The sequence below is a fragment of the Aquila chrysaetos genome, chromosome 1 (assembly GCF_900496995.4).
Source record: "Aquila chrysaetos chrysaetos chromosome 1, bAquChr1.4, whole genome shotgun sequence".
NCBI classification, from domain to species: Eukaryota; Metazoa; Chordata; class Aves; order Accipitriformes; family Accipitridae; genus Aquila; species Aquila chrysaetos.
The window spans coordinates 36,928,511-36,950,752 of NC_044004.1; the positions used below are offsets into that span (position 1 = coordinate 36,928,511).

The following is a 22,242-nucleotide window of genomic DNA, read 5'->3' on the forward strand; positions in this document are numbered from 1 at the left end:
CCATTGCAAATCTCTTTAACTACATCCTGTTTTTTTTTTAAATGCCCCATTTTTCAATTTGTCACACTTTAAAAATATACTTTTTCTTTCACAGTGTGGAATTGGTAATTCTGATTCCCCAGGCAACATTGCACACTTCAGTTTAAATGAAAAGATACCACCACGCCTCAGGAATTCGTGAGTTACATCATCAGTGGAGACTAGAAGAGTATACCTGAGGAGTATCACTACACGCACATCCTGTTCTTGTACTCTTCCCTAGGCATCTGCTAATGGACACTGTCAGATCTAGGTGAATCTTACCAGATGGATGCTGGATGGCTTTTTTGTATTTCCTGGAAAAGGGCTGTGAAGTACATTTTTTGCTATGAGGTAGGAAAGTAGTGACAGCATGGTAATTATAGCCAAAGGGCTGAATTCACCCACAGCTCAATTTATTTTTATACTTATACCAAGGAGTGACCAAAATTCAGCAAAATCATCCAATCTAATCACCTTGATGCAAAGCTCATGAAAAACCCTTCGAAATATCCAAACTATACACTGGTCCTACAAAACAAATACACAAGAAAACCCTACAGAATGTTGCCTTTTTAAAAAAAAAAAAAAAACAAAAAAAAAAAACCAGCTTATTTTATGTGGCCTTGCCAAAAAAAGACATTTGTTAATAAGTAAACAGTAAAATAAAAAAAAAAAAAAAGGGATGTGTGGAACACAACCATTATTAAAAGCTGCTTATCTGTTTCCCTTCTGATCTAAAGAAAGTGGTACAGCAGCACTAAATCCAGTATGCTTGCCACGTTCCGTTCTCTTGCTAGCTAAGTTTAAGATTAGCATCAACAGAAATTTTAGCTTTTGTGTAAATAATTAGGGAAGGAAATGTCTCCCTTTGCATTAACCAGAAACACAAGCATGATATTCAGCTAGTGCATAGCTAGCAAAATAGTAGTCTAAGAACTGACTTTTATCCAGTTGACATCCAATCCTGGAGGTGAAATGCACTCTGCGGAGTGAGACAGGCTGAGTAAGAAGCAAACGCCACCATATACGCCCCCCCCCCCCCCCCCCAAAACTGACTGCAAGTATAGCAACTCAACTAAAAGAAGAGATTACATTTAAAAAAGAACAGTGCAAATACCCTCATAGAACAGTTGTATGTAAGAAAGATGCCAAGCATCTGCAGAACAATCAATAACAAGAACAATTTCAAAACCTTAAGTTTCTTTTTTAAGCTGGACTCAGTGTAAGTGGTACAATTTACTCCAATTATTTTTCAAATTTTTTACTCAGAAAAATTATACATATGTAAAAAGCCTGCTCTAGTTTGATAACCACTGCATGCTGTAGCAGGCCCAATAATTGCTGCCTTGACATTAACATCAAGTGGGAATAGCCATCAAAACCAAAGGAATTTATTTCAGAGTGATATGACTTAAACTGAAAATGAAATTTAGTCCTGTGTAGAAGCAGGAAATCCTTCACATGCATTTCTGAGAGCCTTTGCTTTAAAAAAATATGTAATTCTGAGGAATAAGAACACCTTTTACAGTGAAAAAAAAAAAAACCCCACAACAAAAAAAACCAACCCAAAAAACCAACCCCAAAACATTTTCTTTCACCTAATACAAATCCAGTCTCGGAGGTTTTATTTTTAACCACAGGCAATAAATAATTTAGGCTTAAGTAAGACACTATAAAAGAACTACTACTGTAAATTATTTCTGTGTTCTTGGAGTCACTGTTCTGAACTCTGATGGGTTGCTATCCAGGGCAAACAAAACCAGTCAGGCTCCATTCCAGCACGGACCTAGGACTTTCAAAGGTCAGAGAGAGGAGGAAGAAGGCTCAAGTGAAGGATTCTTAGCCTGGAAATGAGCTTGTGAAATCTCCGGGACAGGGAACACACCAGCAACTCTCTCTTCCCTACGCCTGTAAGACTCCTAGCACACTGAGACTTCCATGATGTCTGAGATCCCTGGAATGGAAATGACTAACCAGCACTACCACACGCAAATGTCTGGACTCTCTTCCCAAGCATCTTAGGCAAGGCACCTCTCTCTCTGCTGATGCAGCGCTGGGTCACCTTTGATGTTCAAATATCCTGAGCACTTTCAGCCTTGTGGGGGGAGCAGCTGTTCCAGTCTCACCAGTCTGGAATGGTGATAGATACACTTCCAAAATTTTTGAAGGAAACAAACAAAAAAGCCCAAACCCAAAACAATCAAGTTTTGCTTTTTTTTTTGTCTGAGCCAAAGATTATGCCACCTAGTCACGTCTAGTCTTCCGATTAGTCTTGATGGTATCTTAGAGGGAAAGGGAAGGAGGGGGGAGGGGAGTATGCAGGAGCTCATCCCTCCTATTCTAAATGCAAACACAAGTTTAATACAGGAAAAAAAAGATACAGGGAGGTTTTCAGCAAAGAGCAAACAAACTAATACAGAGTCAATGCCTCAAATGGTCATTGGTTGCTTATGGGATGGTGGGAAACCCACACATCTGAACAGCAGATTCCAGAGCTGTAGAAAACACTGTCTGAAAACGTGTGAAATTGTTTAATATGACCCTACATTATGTCACCAATACCACACACACATATAACTATAAATGGAACTTTCTAGTCTGTAAAGCTGCAATGAATGTGACAGTCCTACCGTGGAGAGTTGAACCCGCTGTCCACAGTAATGCTGCTGCTGTCCATGCTGTCCAGGCGGGCTGAGTGGGTGGCTCTCTGGTTGTTGCTATTTTCTGTTTCCTTTGGGGTGAGAAGAGTAAGATTTTTCTCAAACTTTCGCTGCAGATCCCTCTCCTTTTCTCTCTCTAGGAGCCACTGCATTGTACCAACATCATCCCTGTTCTTTTCTTCCTCAGCATTTTTGTTGGTTCCTTCCTCTGAGTCATCGTCATCAGATACATTGTAGTAGTCAAAGGAGGCCTCCTGGTTCCCAGTTGTCTCTTGCTGTCTCTGTGAAACGGGCATGACTTGTGTGACTGAGGTTACTATCGCTTGTTCAAGTTTCTCACATCTGACTGGCAATGTGTCAGAGGGGGTCTTTTGATGGGGCTTTAGCAGGGGTGCGCTAGACTTATGATAACTATTCACAGAAAGAGTGTTGTGCAGAGGTTTAAAGAGTGTATCCTTGCTAAATATTTCTTTCCTTTTATCAAGGCTGCTTGATTCAGCGCTATGGTGTTGAACCAGCCGCCCATTTGCAATAACCTCTGGAGTTTGGCCAGCAACTGCTGAACCACTGCTTGGGCCCTTTGGGGACTCCTCTTTGTGCACCCCAGGCTCCCTAGCAATATGTTGAGACTGTCTTTCTGCAGGAGTCATTTTTTTGAGCCCATCTGTCCCTGTCAGGGTATCATGATCCTCTTTATTCTTTCCCAGTGGTGATGGAGCAGTAAGCACAGTCTCACTGGATGTGTTGCACTGAAAATAGTCATCGACTGCAGATTTTGTTGTGCAGGAGTTGAGCTCACTATATGATGGCAAATTCTCTGTAGGCTTGCTTTGTTCCAATAGGCTACAAGAACTGGGGGTTTCTACACTGCCACTAGCTATTTCAGGGATGCAAGTCTCTTTGTAGCTTGCAGATGAAATCAGAGCCCTTTGATGACTGAGCGACTGAGATGGCCTTAAGGTACTATCGTCAATGTAAGTTTGGCTAGTTGTTTGGTCATCTGGGCTACAGCCTTCACCTATATCTTCAGGTGTGCCTAAGGTAGCTGAGCCCAGAGGTCCCTTGGAGTTATCCATAGATCTAGACCTTTCTTTAGCCTTACTGGACCGCTCATTCCTCGATCTTCTATCCTGTGTATGGCTGTGGCTCCGATGGACCTTGGAGTGGGAGCTTCCCCTGGACGGCTCAGGGAAAGGCATTTCAGTTCTTCTTTTGGCCAGCTCACCAGACACATCCCACTCTGGTGTCATGGGAAAGTGAGATTCAATCATGTTAGGATTGCTGTGCATTATAAAATTATCTCCCTTGTGTTCTATTATAAAACAGCCTTCCCGTGGGGATCGAGTCAAGGGATCATAGAACTCATACTCCCTTTCAGCAGGTATATCCAAATGAGAGCCATCTGATGGGTCTCCTTTGGATACTCGAGTCTTGCTATGCGACCTTGATTTCCCATGAGACTTTCTGTGATTCCTGCTCTTTTTACTTCGTCCGCTGTGGTGAGCTGAAGATCCTGCTTTGCTGCGCTGAGCTTTTTCTTCTTCAAGTTTCTTCATTAGTGCAGTGTGCCTCATGACATTTTCCACAGTCAAGTCTGGGTTAATGCGCCTAATAATCTCCATTTCTACCTCCCTAGGTATAGTGGTAGGGGTGTCCTCGTCCCTTAGCGGCCACTCCTCTGGAGGAAACTGGGCAGAGAAATTTGCCAACTGTTTTGTCTTGTCCTTCTTAAAACTTAACCGGAACAGTTTGAGTCCAAATTTCTTAGACTGCTTTTCTACATCCTTAGGCTTTGTGAGTGTCTCTGCTTTGTAAGAAAAATTGACAGTACTTTTACTTTTCTCAGTAGGTGGGACCTGACATAATGAAGGAGGACAGTATGAGTCTTTACAGTCTTTTGCTGATTTCCTCTGTAGGGTAGATGCATGCATGCTGTGCATGTCTTCTCTGCAACAATGGCAGGAGTCGCAGTGGTTTTTGGGTAGTGTTCGGTCCCTGACGCATCCCGAGGTGGAGGGAGTTATAGTTCCTTGTTGTGGAGAGGTACATTGAGACCTGTCAGGTATCCTCTCATCCAAATGGTACCATTTACTGTTAGTTCTTATGAGAGATGGTGTTATAAAGTATGTCTGCGGGGTTACAATGAAATAACCATCCGGAGTTGGGTATATTTTCCTCTCCCGTACAAGCATATTCAAGGTATGTCGAAGGATTTCTGGACTGGGTGTTGGAACTCCTAGAAATGACAGTAAACACATATCAGGGAGTGCATAAAACCATGCAGGACTCTGGCTCCCCCCTCCCCAGCAAAAAGCTATTTTTTCCAATGTGCAAGCTGGAATATGCTGAACAAACAACTCCAGTAAAGCACTTTGTTAGGCATTCTCTTGTCTGTTTGTTTTTCCACTTATCTCCTACACTTCAGACATATCAATTATTAATTAAATAGAAAGGAGGCCATTAATGGAGTGTTAAAAAAAAAAACCAACCAAAAAAACAGGAGAGAACTTCTGGTCACTTCCATTGCGCAGGTGACCTTAACCTACAAGATGGAATCACTGGAAATCGAAGGGTGTCAGGGGAAACATTTCACTTTTATCCTTCTTCCAACTAAATATTTATATCCTGATTCACCAGAACTATTTATTATAATGCCCAGTCACATATAAAACAATGGTTATTTGTTATTTTGTATGCCTAAGTTGTTTTTCCACAGAAGAATACTACACCAAAGAAAAAGCATTCCCCCAAACTGCCCCTTTATCACAAACTTGACTGAACTGACTTGCTCTCCCATTGAAACATGTTTCAACTACATCAGCTGCTCCAAAAAAGACACGCCTTGAATGATACAGTTCATCTTAACCAAACAGACTTTTCCACTTTGCTGGAAGTTACAGATTTAGCTCCTAAAAATTTTCTTCTCAGAGTTCCCTGCCTTTCATGTGAGATGCAAGGGACGCTACCCAAGTGCATACATCACATACTGAGAGAGGGACAAGTATGACAACCCTGCATCAATGCAACGTTAGCCACATGGTAGACTTGGCATTGTGAGCCTGGTCCTTCCCACTACCAGTACTCCTGCTGGGTTCAGTGGTGCAGAACCAAGTCTTCAATACTTTATTAGATAAAATACCAAGTTAGCATGCTGTGCGTAGGAATAAGTTCCATCTAGAGCTCAGGAAACAAGAGATTTAGTTCACAAGCTAGTTTAAAAAAAAATCTGTTCAGACTGAGTAAGAAATAAAAATCCTTCAAAATTTTCAGTGGAAAGCACTATCTTCAATCAATACATTTTGCTGAACTAAAACGCATTTTAATTTTAACTTAATGCTGGGTACCAACCTGGTTCACATTTTCAGAACTAGAGAAATCTTTTTCAAAAGTTTGGATGGTCTATTTTAGACTAAAAAAAGTTAATATTATTTACTCTGGGTCTTAGTTTTCTTTTCAACAAAACTAATTTAGGAATAAAAAAGTAGAATCAGAGAGTAACTTAGGTTGGAAGGGACCTCATGAAGTCATCTAGTCAACACCCCTACTCATAGCCAGGCCAACTTAGATCAGGTTGGCCAGGGCCTTGTCAAGTCAAACTCTGACTATCTTCAAGAACAGAAATTCCACTGAATTATATATGCAAAAACATTTCAACAAAGTATATGCTTTTTACAAAAATACTTCAAGGAAAAATCTCAACCAGGTGTACCTGCCCAGACAAAGTATCTTCAGTAGCACATAATGTCTGGTCACCAACTCTTCTCCCACACGTCAAAGGCTGGAGCATGCAAGCTCACTGATCTCCTTGTGTTAGCAAACATGAGGATGACAGCAAGGGCTCTGGCACTATGACCAACACCCCGTCAAAAGATTAGCGACAAGAAATAGAGAAGTTGTACTAATTCCTTAACTCACCCTCTTCCTTGCTACTGGGTTGCAGGCAACATAGTAAGTATTCTTATGTCTGGTTTTGAATGTTGTTTGAATTTAGAGACATGACCATACTGCTCACGTCCAGTAATATCTGTAACTAAAAATCTTACAATGGAAACAGCAAAGTGTTAGGAATAACATGGACACATGAGTGAAAGCAGTTACAACAGAGAAGGTGCCAGGGAGAAGTACATGGGGGCAGTAAATATATTTCATGCACAGTCCACAGAGCTGAAAGATTGGGGCCAATCCAGGCACAGGAAGTAAAAGAGGTACAGAAAGGATATAATTTGAGAGAATAAATGAGACTGAAAATTGGAAAGAATACGCAAATGAAATGGAGAATCAGGAACGTACATTTTCTCCCCTTTTCATGTGGGTGTCCACAATTTATGTGATAATCCTAGAGAGAGTAGCAAAGACCCCCAGAATTGCTGGATGAGCAAACATGCCAGAAATAGCAACAGATGGGAAAAGCTGAAATCCAGAGCGCCAGGGGAAAAAAGGACTACCCCTCCCTAGCCCAGAGTCCTGAATCTCTCTGGACTGAAGTAAACAAAATGCTGAGCTTCCTCTGGATCGTGAGGCAGTGGCAACTGGAGAGCAGGCTGCCCTCTGCATGAGCTTTCAGAAAAGCACAGGAACACAAAGAGTGATTTCAATTCCCATAACCAGCAGTCATCATCTAACCTCTTCTTTCCTGTGGTGGAGCTGCTATGTAACACCACCCCTTCTACATTATGTCTTGCATCACCACAAGAAGTGGATGACCCCAAACTCAAGCTCATGTGCTTTTCCATCCTGTGCTGAAAATGCACTGCAGGGTCCAATGCCAGTCCAACTGAGATGCATGTGCTGTGCAGCAGCCAATCTCCCTTCCTGCCTCTACGTAAACAACCTGACCAATCCATTGCATTTTCCAGGAGCTTACACGTAAATACCTCAACACATACCTACCTTTGTCTGTGAGAACTTGGTTCTTCATTCTTATTTTACTTAAAGACTTTTTTTAACATACTGTTTCAAAAACATCAGAACAAAAATAAAAGAGAGGAAAACATTCTCCTGGGAGTTTACAGAAAAGTTAGGGAATGAGACTGAAATGGACCTTCTGATGTTTTACACTAACTTAGGCAAAAATGCACTGCAAATACATGGTAAAAATAATAATATGTATTTTTCACCCAGTAAACCATAATGAGTACAATGTGTTGGGTAAATGAGTCTCTAAACACTGGGTGCACAGTAGTTACATTAATTGACTAAGTCCTGTGAATAGAGACTGTGCAGATAAACACCAAGAAAAAAAAAAAATAGCATGCCTGGGCAGTCAATGATGCTGTAAAGTTAATTGTGTCGGCTTTCTCTCTCGAGTTGGAGACTATCGATTTTATCACTCCCAGCATACAGTACATCCCTGTGGTTCACTAAGCCAGCAGTGATGATGGTAGATGCAGATCTTTGGAGCTCAGCATTGCCAGCTAATGGTAGCTACAGGTTTTGTTCAGATCTCTTTCAGGCACTTACAAAAGCAGAAACAGACCCAAACTCAACTTAGGCTTTCCTGCACGGTGGACAGGAGAAATGACACTACTCTGGCTCCCATTGTTGCTATTTTAAATACAGATTTCCTGGCTTTCTCAAGACTTTTCTCTTTACAGCAACCTGCCCACATCATGTCTGTATCTAACCTACCCCACTGCATTCTGAAGTCTCCTTATGGTCTCTCTTCCTCCATTAAATAGGAACAACAGGAAAAAACCCAGTAGTTTAGAGACTCCAGCATATAAAATATTGCATGACAGCAGTGGTGTTATTTAAGATTATGTAGTGGTTTAATAATTAAAAAGCAGAAACTGTCTGGACACTGAATCATCAGACATGTACATTTTCTGCATCTCAGGAGAGTCTACTATGCCATCCACTGAGCTTCCAGACAGAAGATTATGTCTTGTTTGCTGCTCACAAAGAACATTGACCTAGAGTGAACTCTGTTAATGTAAGACACTTATTTTAAGTGCTACACATACATTTCATATATTTAAAGAGTGAACAGTTATGAAGGTGTACGTCACAGTAATTTGCCAGCTTTCAGAAAACTGTTCATTTCAAAAGGAACCTAGTCCAATACACACATATTTTCTACACTGAAATTTTGAACACCTTAAAATGATTTTAATAAGTACATGGACAAAATTGGACGGCAAAAAAAAGAAAAAAGAAAAAAAAACCTTAAAAGGCAGCATAGACTCAGGCTTGATGTTTTCTTTAGCCAGGTTCATACAGATAAGAGGGTCTGGCTGCCAGAGGAACAGAGGTTACATTCTTAGCTCCTTATACTGGATTTCAAAGATTTACATTTAATGTACAGGATTTAAACCATGGTCAATAAATTATAAAGTAGGGCTGTACAAACATCTCATTGTTTAATTCTAAGTTAGAATAATTGGAGCACGTGCAGTAGGAGCCCTCTTGCTTTTTTAAAAACCTAACAAATAAAAAAAGCCACAAATAAGATATGCATTATCATTACAATTTTTTTCAATAAAATAAATTCATGAAAAATACATCTGAAGTAGTATTTAAATGGTGTTAAATCTGCTAAAATGATTTTCTCCTGAGCTGATGCTAAGGCTTAACAAGGGATAAAAGAAATACTCTGATTGGCTCATGAAATACTAGTTAAGGATGTGGAGTGGTTGCTATGTGATGTTATAAATAATTAGCATACCTTATTTCAGATAGAGCCATGGCCCAGATTTATGCCTGCACAATGGCTCAGCAAACTAGAAGGCTAGACTGCTAGTGTAAGATCCTGCACTGAGGAAAGAGGTTTATTATTCTTAGGCAGTTTGAGAATAGCATCTGGGGTCTTAGGAAATTTATACATGCCATGAAACGCAGTGAAGCATCTGTTCATTAAAACACAAACAACACAGGCAGACAAGTGCTGCTACAGGGTGAGATACAGAGAGGTTATGTGACAATAACAGATACATCTACAGTGGTAATGCTCTCCTCTCTCTCAGAGCACCAGCACCTAATTAGGAAAAATAAACTATCATAATATGGGAGGACATCAGGTATTTTAAAGTAGCCACAGTGAATACAAGGGCTCAAAAAGCCATGGCTGATTTATGAGAGTTTGGGCAGACAAGTGAAAAATATCACTTAGCACAAGAAGAGGTTCTGTTTATTGGAAAGGACAAAATTTTTTTATAATCCTCATACACTGAGAGAACATATATGTTTGCTATGTTAAACATGTCATGGCTGGGAGAGAAAGGCATTTCTCTACAGAGGGAAAAAAAAAAAGGACAACAAAAGGTGGATTGTTTTGTTTGTTTGTTTTCCAAATAATTTTCTTTACGTTTTGGGAAGTGAGATAGGAAAGACAAGGCTCTTCTTTTTTTTAATCTCAGACTTGAGAAATGCCCATGTTCATGGCTACTGGAAAAAAAAGAGGCAGCAAGAGACTGTGTGCTAACTTGCCTCAGGCTTCTTTTGAGCAGAGTCTACAAGATAATCCAGCCTGTTGAATTATTTTTGATGTATGGTTCTGCCTAGCAAGAATAGCACAACACACCAAGTCAACTGATAATCATACTCCCAGGAAACCCAAGGGGTGTCACCAATGAAATTATCATTTCCACCATGCAATAATGTTTATATAAAAATATTGATAGAATCATTGGAAAAATACTTGCAATCTATGGAACTTTTCTAGTACATACCTGTATAGAAAACACAACTTGGGAAAAAAAAAAAAAATCATCAAAACGAATTAAACTGTAATTACAATTGTGAACTTTGTCTTTTTTGCATTCTATCCCTCACAACTTTTACCACTATTTTCAAAATCAGCCAAGCATACTGAAAAAAAACACTGATAAACAAAACCACAAATTGGGACAGAAAGCCAATATTTACAAAAGATGCTTGCAGTATTTTTTTCCAAAGTGCAATTATTAAATGTCAGACAGAATTGTTCATTCCAAACACAGATCTCAATCCAGTATTATATTTTAAAATCTCAAAACTTAGTACCATTTACAGCAAAAGTCATATAACCTTCAAGGATTTAAGTAACTCTTGCTCTGAAATGTAAGCAAAAAAAAAATGAAAGACATCAAAACATGGCTATGATTAGGCTGCCTAGATGAGACAGATGCCTCAGTAGTTCTCCTACTGAAGCATTTTTAATTAGCTGCCTTTTACAGCTGTAACAGAGGTAGAATAGAGAAGTTTCTCAACTAGTTTAGAGAATTGTAAACTCAGGCACAGAACAGTTAAACATCTTGCCCAGGATTATACAAAGCACAAGTGAAAAAGTTGTGCCCTCTTGAGCAGTAAATCTCTGTCCAACGCTTTTACACCACACTTTTAGATGTCTCTACAAGATGCATTTTGCATGATTCACCAACTCCAGATACAGACTGCCATTAGGGAAGCAGCATATTCAAGAGTACATTCTTAATATAGGTTTCCTTTTTTTGATGTTACAGTATCTTTAATCCAAGACATTTTAATTTTACCATTTAATAAATATTATCAAATGCTGACAAGAATATCTTCTGAACAGTACACCAGCGTTTATGAACACAGCAAGTGTATCTATGGCTCTCCAAACCTTTTAGTTATGGAGAGAGCTGTCAAGTATTTAAAAAAAAAAAAAAAAAAAAAATTTTAAAGATTTTTCAAGCAAGGGCAGTACAGAAGCAAAAGCCAGAACTGTGTCCAAGAAGGCTCTGAAAACTGAAAACCCCTGGAAACCAGGCTGACAACGTCTTTTCAGTTTAAATATAACCATGGAGCAGGCACATCATTGTCATTAGACTCTATTACTTGCATCATGCCACACCAGTTTTGAGAGCCTGTCCTAGGTGGAGGAAGACTTGCAGTATGTGGGAAACGTGTTCTTTACGAGAGAATGCTCTACACAGAGACCTCCATGAGGTTATCTTTATGGAGACTGGACAATGCCACTTGAACGGATTGAATGATGTCAACAGAGTTCTTGCGAGTTAGCTTACAACTGGTTGAAAGCCACAAGGTGGAATAAGTGTGCTCTGGCTATGACACGTGCTTTGTTCTCTGTAACTACTGAAGTCCTAAACTCTTTTGACTATGATGATAAAGAAGGTTATTTTGTGAGAAAAATCACGAACAAGCTTATTCTGATACCAGTCTGAACAGAAGAAAACAAGCCAATACAGTCTGCTGTTTAGTACCTCAAGTAATTTTAAATATTTACATAAAGTCAGGAATTAACCCTGCAAAATGCATCTCACATGAATGGCCCTGTCAAAGACAACTTAATTCTATGTATGTTTAAGAATCAAGAAAAGGTTATAAGATTAGGACCCTAAAGCCTCCTTTTACTTTTGGTAGCATCTCAGGATTAATCAATATTCCCATCCAGAAGAGTGAATTAAAACAGACTACCAAACACTGAAACTCCCTCTTTTAAGGAAGCCAAAAAGATAAGCAACCTTTTGGGTAGGGATTGGGGATTCTTTAACTGCCCTTTTACAGACATGAGCCCATCTGACTGATGATTTATTAATGTCCAGTTACCTGGGAAGCAGGTTGTTAGGTGCTCCATTAGTGCTTCTTGTGTGACTTGTTTTCGGGCAGAGTTCATTGCTGAGATTGCCAGGCAAAGGATTTCCCCAAGTGGAATAAACTGTGACTGACTGATGGGAGACATGCTGATGGGTGATACATCACCTGTAAAAAGACAACAGATGTGCAATGAAGTGTTTTGTTTAAAAATCTACTCACAGAACAAGGATGTAGAGATACAACTGCAGAAGATGCACACAGCTCTGTAGTCTTTGTACTGAGCTGGGGATAAAAATCTTACAATGGAAAACCCTCCAACAGCTTATTTCAAAACTTAGACATGGTGAACTTTGGAAAATGGGATATACACACTATGTGGACATTAAGTTTTTCAAAGGGTGCAATAGACAGATTCAGAAAAATGCCAACAAATTAGCACTTATGATTGTAAAACCTCGTGCTTGAATATCCTACTAGGCAGGACACAAACAAAATAGTTGCATGTATTTCTCTGAACATAAAAAGGGAGATTTCACTCCCCTTTCAAAGGCTAGTGATATGGATCACCCACCACCTCCACCTGATAGCATGCTTTTTCTTCATAGTAACAAAGATCAGAAAAAAATGTTGCTAAGTTAATGAATAACATCTTCACTCAGCTCATAAAGCGCAGAACACTCTTTAGAGGCACAAAAGCATGAAACACCTTGAGACTGATATCCTGAATAAATCTCTCCTGGATCTACAGGTCAAATGTCTTTGTACAGACTATGTATTTTTCAGAAGAGAGGTTTTAATGGTTCCAGGATGGCATGAAAATTAACTTTGTTGTAACTTTTCTCATGTTGCCTTTAAAAATAATTCATTAACCCATACTTAAAAAATCATGGAAAGATCTTCATAATTAAAGTTATAAGAGAAATTACAATTTGATAATACTAGCATGACTACACAAATACACAGATACATGTGCATTTTAACATACTTTATATAAATACAGAAATGCTTTTAGATTCTGCTCTGTACCTCCTCTTGAAGTGCTAACAGTTCCCCAATGACCTCAAATAGAGGGAAGCAGCAGGCTAAAGGATTTCCTTTGCCAGTGGAAAAGGAACAATAAAGAGTAACAGCCAGAACAAGGGGTGCTTGACTACAAATCCTTTTTTGGCCACTGGTCAGTCAATAGCTAGGGATTAAGTTTTACCTAAATGGCTTTGAAATCTCAGGAAAATCACCCCATTTCTGCTATCACGGAGCAGTATCTTGTGATCAAATCAGGAATCAAATTACTGGAAATTAATTCAAATTCACTTCCCTCCACAATTTAGAGGATCTAATATTTGCCCTATTAATTCTATATTCCTATTACGTCTACTAAACCGAAACAGCCGTCTCTAAAACTGATTATCAAAATGCATTTAATCTTGCATTATACTCAGCACTTTGGGGGAAAAAAAAAGAATTGGTGGGAGCAGCAAATTGCATAACTGCTTCAGTGAGACTTATGAGCAATGCTTTTCAATAGACCAGCTGTACAATCTGTTGTACAACAGTGATACACATTACCCAAGACACAACAATGATTTAACATACAGATTTGTGCTACACTGTCTCCTGATTGCTTCTGCTTAATCAGGGCTGACGAGATCAATGCCGCAATCCCAACACAGCAGCATTCCTCCAGCTTCAACACAGTGCACCCCAAGATCCTCCTCATTCTTATCTGACCACAGAACAATGACCTTAAAATATAACCTTTTGTGGACATTTTTTATTCGTATACACCTGAGAAGTTCCTGCCATGTGCTTTACAGACAATGGCAATCAAGAAGATCATATGCCGCTTACAGGCAAATGTGAGAGAGATGCTTTCATATGACTTGGGAGCAAACACCATTTGTCCCGTCAACATTTGAGAATGGATAAGGAACATCACAGTTATTATATTACTATTTACTAATAATTACACTTGCTGTCAGCTTAAACTTGCTCATAGACTTCGTAATCAGCCAGACACATAAGTTTACCAACTTTGATCAACAGTCACCAGGCACTTTGTGCAGAGGATCAGTTTCTTTAATGATTAGTTTCAGGTCTAAAAAGCATCAGAATTCTGGTAAGAATTATGCAGATTTAGCTAAGCAATTTAAGAAATTACTGTCTTTCACACAGAGATTATCTGTGTCGTGGGTATTCTTGTGAGCACTGCTAAGTTCAGTTCAGTGCAATGTCAAACAGATTGGCATATATTGTCCTCAGTTGAGGTTTAACCTTATCGGGTTCACTGGGCACTGAAATGGGCTCTCTGAGTAGCTTTAAGGGCATCCAGGTGAAGGGCAGTAACTTCCTGAATTGTTTTATCTGGATCATCAAAGACCTGGCAATTTCTTAAACCAAAGCACCATGGCAAGAGTATCCCTGTGCCTACTCCCAGCCACGCACTCACGCTGCCACCTATGCAGGATGGGAGAGCAGGAGGAAGACCTCTTCCTTTCCCTTGCACCTGGAACGATCCACTCACACCTAACCAGAATGACATTTAGGATGTAATGAATGGGCCTTAATACCATAATCAGCTTCCTGAAGTGGCAAATGGACTCAAATAGCGTTATACATGAAGCCTAGCAAGTGCCGCTAATTTACGTAGGTTTGCTCTGCAGCCTACCAGCTGTCCCCAGAGAGATGCTTGGACAAGAACTCAAAACAGTTACTCTGCTCACCCCCTGGGGGAGCAGCCCATCCGTCTTCCCTGACTGCCAAGAGCCTGCAGAGATCCATGTCTGGGCTTACTCCCAGTAAGGACTTGTTACCTTAAAACTGCTAAGTACAACTTAAGAAATAATAAAGTTTACCTGAATTTTAGCGACCTTGCACTTTGCACAATCTTCCCTTTCAAAGCAGGCCTCCAGCATGGAATTGCTTTTCTAGGTTAGTGTGCAGAAAACATTCAGTCTGCACATTTGAACCCTGCCAGTTGGGCGCTCATCAACAGGATCAAGCCAAGAGCTTCCACCGAAATGCTAACTATACTTCACATAACTCATCAATATAAAACATTCAGTATCAGTTCCTTAATGTTAACACAGTCTCTAGCAAAGCATGGTATAGTTAGTATGCCAGAATAACTTACATCCTTCTTGCAAATATTTGGGAGCTTAACAACCATTTAATATACAGACAACTATAAACTTCCATAAAATAATAATTTAAATGGCTTTAAATGCAATAGAAATGGCCAGCAAATACTGGTTTATGTGAGAGCCTTTCTTTCTGTTTTGTAAGGGACTATTGCTAGTTAAGCCTTATTCTTTTCCACTGAGCGCTTTTCAACCTTCTTCATTATGACAAGAGAACTCTCGTTTCACCTCTGTTGTGCCAGAATTACCTCCATAGCTTGCTGTCCATAACTGTCTGCTGGAGATAATTACTGCCTCTTGGTTTAAAAAGGCTAGCACACATCTGTAAAACTTTCAGCAGACCTAGTGGTAGAAAGCCCAAACCCCCTCACTCAGGGAGGCTCTAATTTGCCAAGTTTTATCTTAATTATCCTGTGGCTCTGGGAAATTACAAGAACTCTGTGGTTATAGTTAAGTGAACAAACTTCTTTGATGCACAACAACAGAAAATATCTTGTGTCTACGATTTAATATATTAACATCAATTACGTGCATAAATACTGCTTAGCCTGTTGAACAGAATGTTTACTACAACTTATTTAAGAAAGATCTGCTTAAAAAAAGTCAAATATGCTTTTCCCAATTTTTTTTTTTGAAGACCACATCACTTACATAAAACATCTAGCATATGGCTCCTGTTAGCTCTGACTGATGCTTGTCTCAAGCAGCTTTCTTTTGAAATCAAATTACTATCCTTGACTTTCATATGTTTATGTTCCCAATTAAACGAAAACTGGAGCTCAGAAAGCAGTTTTCACCAGCTGACTGCATGTTTTGTTTAAATACTATATATATATATATATAGTTTTAGCTCTGTTTCTGCAGTGTCTTTCCAAATTTTTCTCTACAGAATTGAAAAAAAAAAGTTTTCTAGACTTCTTAAATGGCACTTAATTTTCAAAAATGTCTAAGCATATAACAAACAATGAATGGGATTTGTCCTCATTTATGCCTTGAGGATTTGTAGCTGCCCTGTGGGAAAAAAATAATTACTGTTACTTAGGACAAAATATTATGTAGCACATAAAATAAACACTTAGCTCTTACAGAGCACATTTCTTCAGTGGATTTCAAAACATACCAAAAAACTGGGTAACCGTAACTATCCTTAACATACAGATGAGAAGTGATGGTCTGTGACAGAGCTGGCAATGAAAATTCACACATCCTGAACCCAGCCCAGCCAGAACCTTTCCTGTGCCAGCTTAACTAGTGTCTCTGTTCTCTGGAAGTCTGGGTACGACCATCTTGGGAGAAAATGAGGTAGACTATATTCTGCACCACGTATCACCAATTAAACTACCAACTACATACTGATGACAGAATTTTTATTAGTGATTCTGCTGCTGGAAAGAAGTGACCTGGAAGTCAAACTCCCTGTCTCATGAAGTTTGCATGAAGACTGTTTGAAAAATCACCTCTTGACTTATAAATGGAACCACTTCAGTACAGCCATTGTGAAGGAAAATTAAGGAAATTACGGTGCAAAGCCACACTATATTAGAATTTATACAAACCATTTCCCTGAAATGGGGAAGAGACCCTCTGATTACACTCTGCATCCTGTAAAACACAGGAAGCCAAAGCCCAGTTTCTCTTCTCCATCCAGCCTCTCAACACCTTTTTAACCTTTTGTTTCCTATGGATCAATACAAACTTTAAACATGATTTTTAGCCTGGTTTCCACAGGAAATGAGGCTTGCACAATCACAGTCTGTGTGTGTGCATCTGCCAGAGAGGTCAAGCCTCACTAGACAACAGCGATTCTAAAAGAGTGTTTGCTATGCATGCTGCAACTGCACAGAGCTTCAGGCATAGCCACCTCCCACTAGACAGGAGACAATCCAGTCAAAAAACACTTGTCAAGGGAAATCTGACTTCACTACTTTTGCTCCTTACAGAACTACATTATTAATCAGAAAACATCAAACTAGAGCACAGTAACCTCATGGCACCTCATGATTATAGTGGTGGTTGCAACAGAAATCCCCTACAAAAATTTTCTTGCCAACAGCCTATTCTGGTCAACAGTCACCTATGATTTCAGTCTGGGAAGAACTACAGAAAGGTCCTTTTCAAACAAAAGATACCCAACAAAACCAAAACTACAGGTAATGGGCAAAAAGAGGGCTCTTCTAGAAAAAACATATCTTCAGATTTACTTAAAGAAGGGACAGAGGCTTAAGAAGTTACATGTCTGGCCTGGGTTGCACATTACCCCTTTTTCCCCTAAACCCCAACCTGACTGAATCACTCTAATTATAGAATACTTACATAGATGTAGCAAACAAAACCTTTCTTACATGAACCCACAACAATGATACATAATTGCCATTTTAAGCCAGACTATGTTTCCATCTGATTAAACAACAGAAGGGCACAGGAAGAATATGTAGATTTCTGTGGTAATACCCAGATTACTCTGAAATACTTTGGATCTGCACTAGCACACCAACACAGCAAAGAACACATTTTACTAGCAAAATCTGAAGTAAAGACAATTAGAAGGTGTGTTGCTTGCGCTGTTCTCAGCCATAGCTAAATCCTCCTTTAAACCACATTTCCTGGAGTATTTTATGAACAAAGCTGCAGGTTGTGTTTACAAGACAGTTACACATATCAAAGGACCAATAATAATACAAAAAAAAATACATTAAAGATTTGTCCATTTATTCCTGTTTAAAAGCAGCTTAAACAAAGGCTCAACAAATGCTATAACACACATTCGCTAACCAGCAAACTCCTTCTGCACATCTGAAATGCATGCACACTAAAACATACCTTCCCTTGCAGACACAGATCATGAATGCTTCAAGAATGTGACCTGGCAATGTGACCGCTCCAATTCTAAACAGGCTGAAGAAAACACAGCAACCTTAATAATGACCAACCATATGACAAACACTTGTCTCTGAACAACGTTCTAGTTCCTTGCCAGTTATTAACTTTAACCATGTAAATCAATCTTTTAAATTGTTCAGACCCAGTTAAAAATCACCATCTCCAGGTTCACCAAGTGGCACTAACTTTCAGAAACAGGTGCTAAATTGCCCACAGTCAGCAGACTTGTCTTACATGCATTCATCCTGCGTATTTCCTGTGATTTAAATTTCCTTTTCTTTGTTCATGTCCTGTGGCCAGCTGCCTCCTGATCCAAAGTGATATCCCAGCCCATGTTACAACTATGATCATAAAAAGTTTCTGCTGGAGCATGGAACTTTCCCAGAGGATTCAGTCGACGAGATTTTGGTGGCGTTGCTTATCCTGGGAAGGAGAAGGGTGGGACTGTGGTTTTTTAATATATTGTGTGCTTTAGAATGTGTTTCCTCAAACAATATTTTTCAAATGCACCTTTTAATAAATGTCCATGTCTGTATTCCTGGCACACAATATGTTAAAAAAGGGGGACTTACCTGAACCCCTATGGTCTGGTTCCATGCTCCAGTACAGTGTCCAGAGTACCTGTGATGTAACAACAATGTGCATATTGGGGCTTTATATCACTGTGGAAGCTGGCTGGCTGCAGCATAGGTCAGTGCCCCAGGACCTGAAAGAAGAAAAACAAAGCATGCTTTTAAGCAGTAATATGCTGAACACCCACCTCTCAAAGCTGGAAATCGGGACTTCCAGAAAATAAAAAATAATGCAGTATCTATGCAGGTCCACTTAAAGGAATGCTGTTTCACACAATTCTCACATAAGCACAAGAAATAAATGGTTAAGAAATGACAGAGGAGGCGGAGGTAATGATCTAAAAGGGACTACAAATATAACTCCCACACAGTGTTTTGAAAACATCTCTCTCTTTTTGCCCTATTTCCACGGAATGGCTGGAATCACATTCTGACACCACCCCCTGTTCCGAAGGCACTCACAGTCTTTGCAAAGCACCTCTCCACTGCAGTGCCTCAGGATTCTGCAGTGTCACTCCTCTTCTCCCTGGCTCTCTGCAAAGTGAAGTCATAGGAATGGATCAGCCAACCTGACTTCTCACTACCCTGCCCAGAATCCTTTGTGAACTGAAATGAGTCATCGCTCTGAAAAAATCCACGGCGCAACGTTCCAGGTTTCTCCCTACGTCTGCGCTGGCTTCTTTGTCTTTGAGACGAAGTGCCTCTGCTTCTGGAACGGTGCCCAGCTGCATTGTACAGGATGACAAGCCAGCCTCCTCATTAAGTGGACAAGAACGCTATTTACATGCATTAGCAAAGACAAGTTAAAGCTTTAACCCTCTAGTCAAGACAAAAAAATTTACCCTTAACGTATCTTCCTGTTGTAATACACAACACCCCCAATACACAAACACACAAATGCACAGACACACGTGCGCACACAGACACTTACACAGAGCAATATTTTCTTAAATTATTCACTGTTTACCATGACACTTACCAGTTTTTACTCTATTGATTAAAAAGAAAGATTTACTCTCCTTTGTCAGTCCTGAAGAATGCTGGAGACCTGCACATAACAAACAGCTCTGCTGTACACTGGATCAAAGTTGTGCTGCTACAAACTGTTTATCAAAAAATTAGAAGCAGTGGACAAGTTCTTGCAAGCTCATTTTTCATCACCCCATTTACCGTTTGGGCTCACAACAAAGTGAGCCCTGAAACCACGCCAGATAGAAAATGTCAAACTGCTCCAAGTGCCGAGAGCCAGTGGAGCTGCTTCAGCTTCTGCTGCTACTGACAAAGAAGGTAATGCTCAGAACGAGGTCACTGTGTCAGGATCTCACTCCCAGTGCTAGGTTTTCCTTTGCTTGCTGAGGATATGCTAAGCTAATGCATCAGGAAAACACAGAAGAAGAGGTAGGAATAGTGTGTGATGAGAGACAGATGCTGCTGTTTCGGAGAACCATTTTTAGTTTGGGGGGATTTTCTTTTAAGAGAAGGAAATATTTAAAATTGCCTTTACTGCAAAGGAACTATTTCTAGCCGTGATCCAGACATCAAAATGAGAAGACCGATATGCAGAAATGGAAGGATAAACAAAAAAAGGAGTGCTGCCACGAGGCACTTCTTTAAAGGTTCCTGTGTCCTAAGCACTCTGAAATAGTTTGAAGCACAGTAGGCACATAATACATAAAATCCTGAAACACAGCACTTTAGGGCTCACCTGTGCTGTGCTGGAACAGGCAGTTCTCTTATGTTCTCCCCTAAATGAACACACCAGGTATTTAGGACTGAATGAAATAAAAAGGTCACCACCTCCCTATGCTGCAAGCCCTAGCCTTACAACTACCCTGGCAGTGAAAGAGTCAAATCCCGCCTAAAATAAGTCTATGTAAGTCTTTCAAGAAGACAAGTAAATAGCTGGGTTACACAACTAACAAACACCACTTTTGTTTACAGGTCTATGGTGATTGTTATGCAGCAAAGCCATATTATAAACAGGCTAATTTACAAGTGTAAGGTAAGCTGGGTGCTTTGCTACACCTGTAGTTACACAGTAGCCAAGATCTCAACATTAAAAGCTCAGCTTTTGCTATACATGAAGTCATTCATTTCCGTGTTCCCTGAAAGGCCTCATTCCAGGAAATCTTCCTTCAACTTTACAGGAGTTTTGCCTTCCCTGGGGCTGCAGGATCAGCCACAAAGCCTCTAATGAATCCAACTTGGCATCTGCAACGTTTGGGTCCCCTAGGATCATCCTGCGGAAACTCTGGTTGTTTGTCTGCTAAGCCCACACCCACTTCACAGCAACGAAACTCATTACAGGAAGAAAAATTTCTGTGGGCTTAAAAGCGAATTACAACAGGCACCTACTGAAAGAGAAAAATGAGAGCTCCAATCCGCTTTTCCTTTGCACCAGGCAACATTCATGCAAAGCTAAATAGCTGGGCTTGTGCATGCAGTACTGTCTTCACACGCATGCACAAATTCTTGCAGCAGTAGTCATGCTACTATCACGAAAGTTAAAATAGTGGCAGAAGAAAGATAAAAGTAATACCACAACCTGAATACCCTTTCTCTCTAACAAACTTCTCTAGCACTTGAACCCAAATTATATACTCGGGACCAGCTTGACCACTCTGAACAGACTAATACAACTGCAAGCTCTTTAAGTGAGACAATTCCTCTTGCACGTGTGAAGACCTAGAGACACCCAGAATGCATTGAGCACGCACATGTAGCTAGGGTGCACATAGATCTCGTGCACATGTACCTAGGCATGCCTTTATTCAAATTTGTCAGCTCACAGCACCGTTACTCAGCCCTTTAATCAGTATTAAGAACAGCAAGAAGTGCCTGATACCTCAAGCATGGCAGAGAGCAAAAGTGAAAGGAGAGACCAGCAGTGGGAAAAATGTAAATGAGAAAGTTTAGAAGAGTGGAAGTTGATGGATAAACCAGTGCTGCCATCATCAGTGATGTTACTGCAGCGTGACCTCACAAGAGGAAGGCCTAGCCAAAATACTACATACACTTCCCAATCAAGGCAGCTACTCTGTTCCTCCCCCCTACATCTCCTTCCCAGCACATGACAGAAGTTGGTAATGAACTAAAGCTGCCTTATTGACAGCGTACGGCATAAATACACCATATACTTCTCTCTGTATAACTTCATGCACACACATGCATCCAAATAGACCAGTACAGAATACACTGTAGCCTGAGACCGATCTCTATCATACACGGAGAAAGCAGATAATGTAAAGATCCCATTTTCTTCCTTTGCACAAGCACTGTGTTGGAGTTGAACACAGACTCCTTTGTCAAACTCCACATTAGCTTGCATACATCCCTTGAGCCCTCCCGAGCCAGGGTCTGGGATTCCCTTCCTTTGCCACAGCCCTTTCACCATCACCAGAGGGAAACTCAAGAGGAGAAAAGGAATGTGCTCAAATGGGGGGCAGAGAACAAAAAAGGTTAAAAAAGAATATC

At 40.1% G+C, this 22,242-nt stretch overlaps 1 protein-coding gene across 6 annotated transcripts in view; it reads right to left on the bottom strand.

Moving 5' to 3' along the window:
- The window catches only part of STOX2 (storkhead box 2), a 75,285-nt gene that overhangs the window by 7,740 nt on the left and 45,303 nt on the right, over positions 1–22,242 (bottom strand). For 4 of the 6 annotated variants that reach the window (XM_030012955.2, XM_041123607.1, XM_041123605.1 and 1 more), the window contains 2 exons: positions 12,192–12,344; positions 2,652–4,917 (listed from right to left, as the gene is read on the bottom strand). In XM_030012955.2, coding sequence (XP_029868815.1) covers positions 2,652–4,917; positions 12,192–12,344 — 2,419 coding nt within the window. Of the gene's footprint in view, positions 1–2,651; positions 4,918–12,191; positions 12,345–18,768; positions 18,962–19,230; positions 19,275–22,242 lie in introns of those variants that run through there. The other 2 variants (XM_030012971.2, XM_030012961.2) reach the window with 2 other exon arrangements.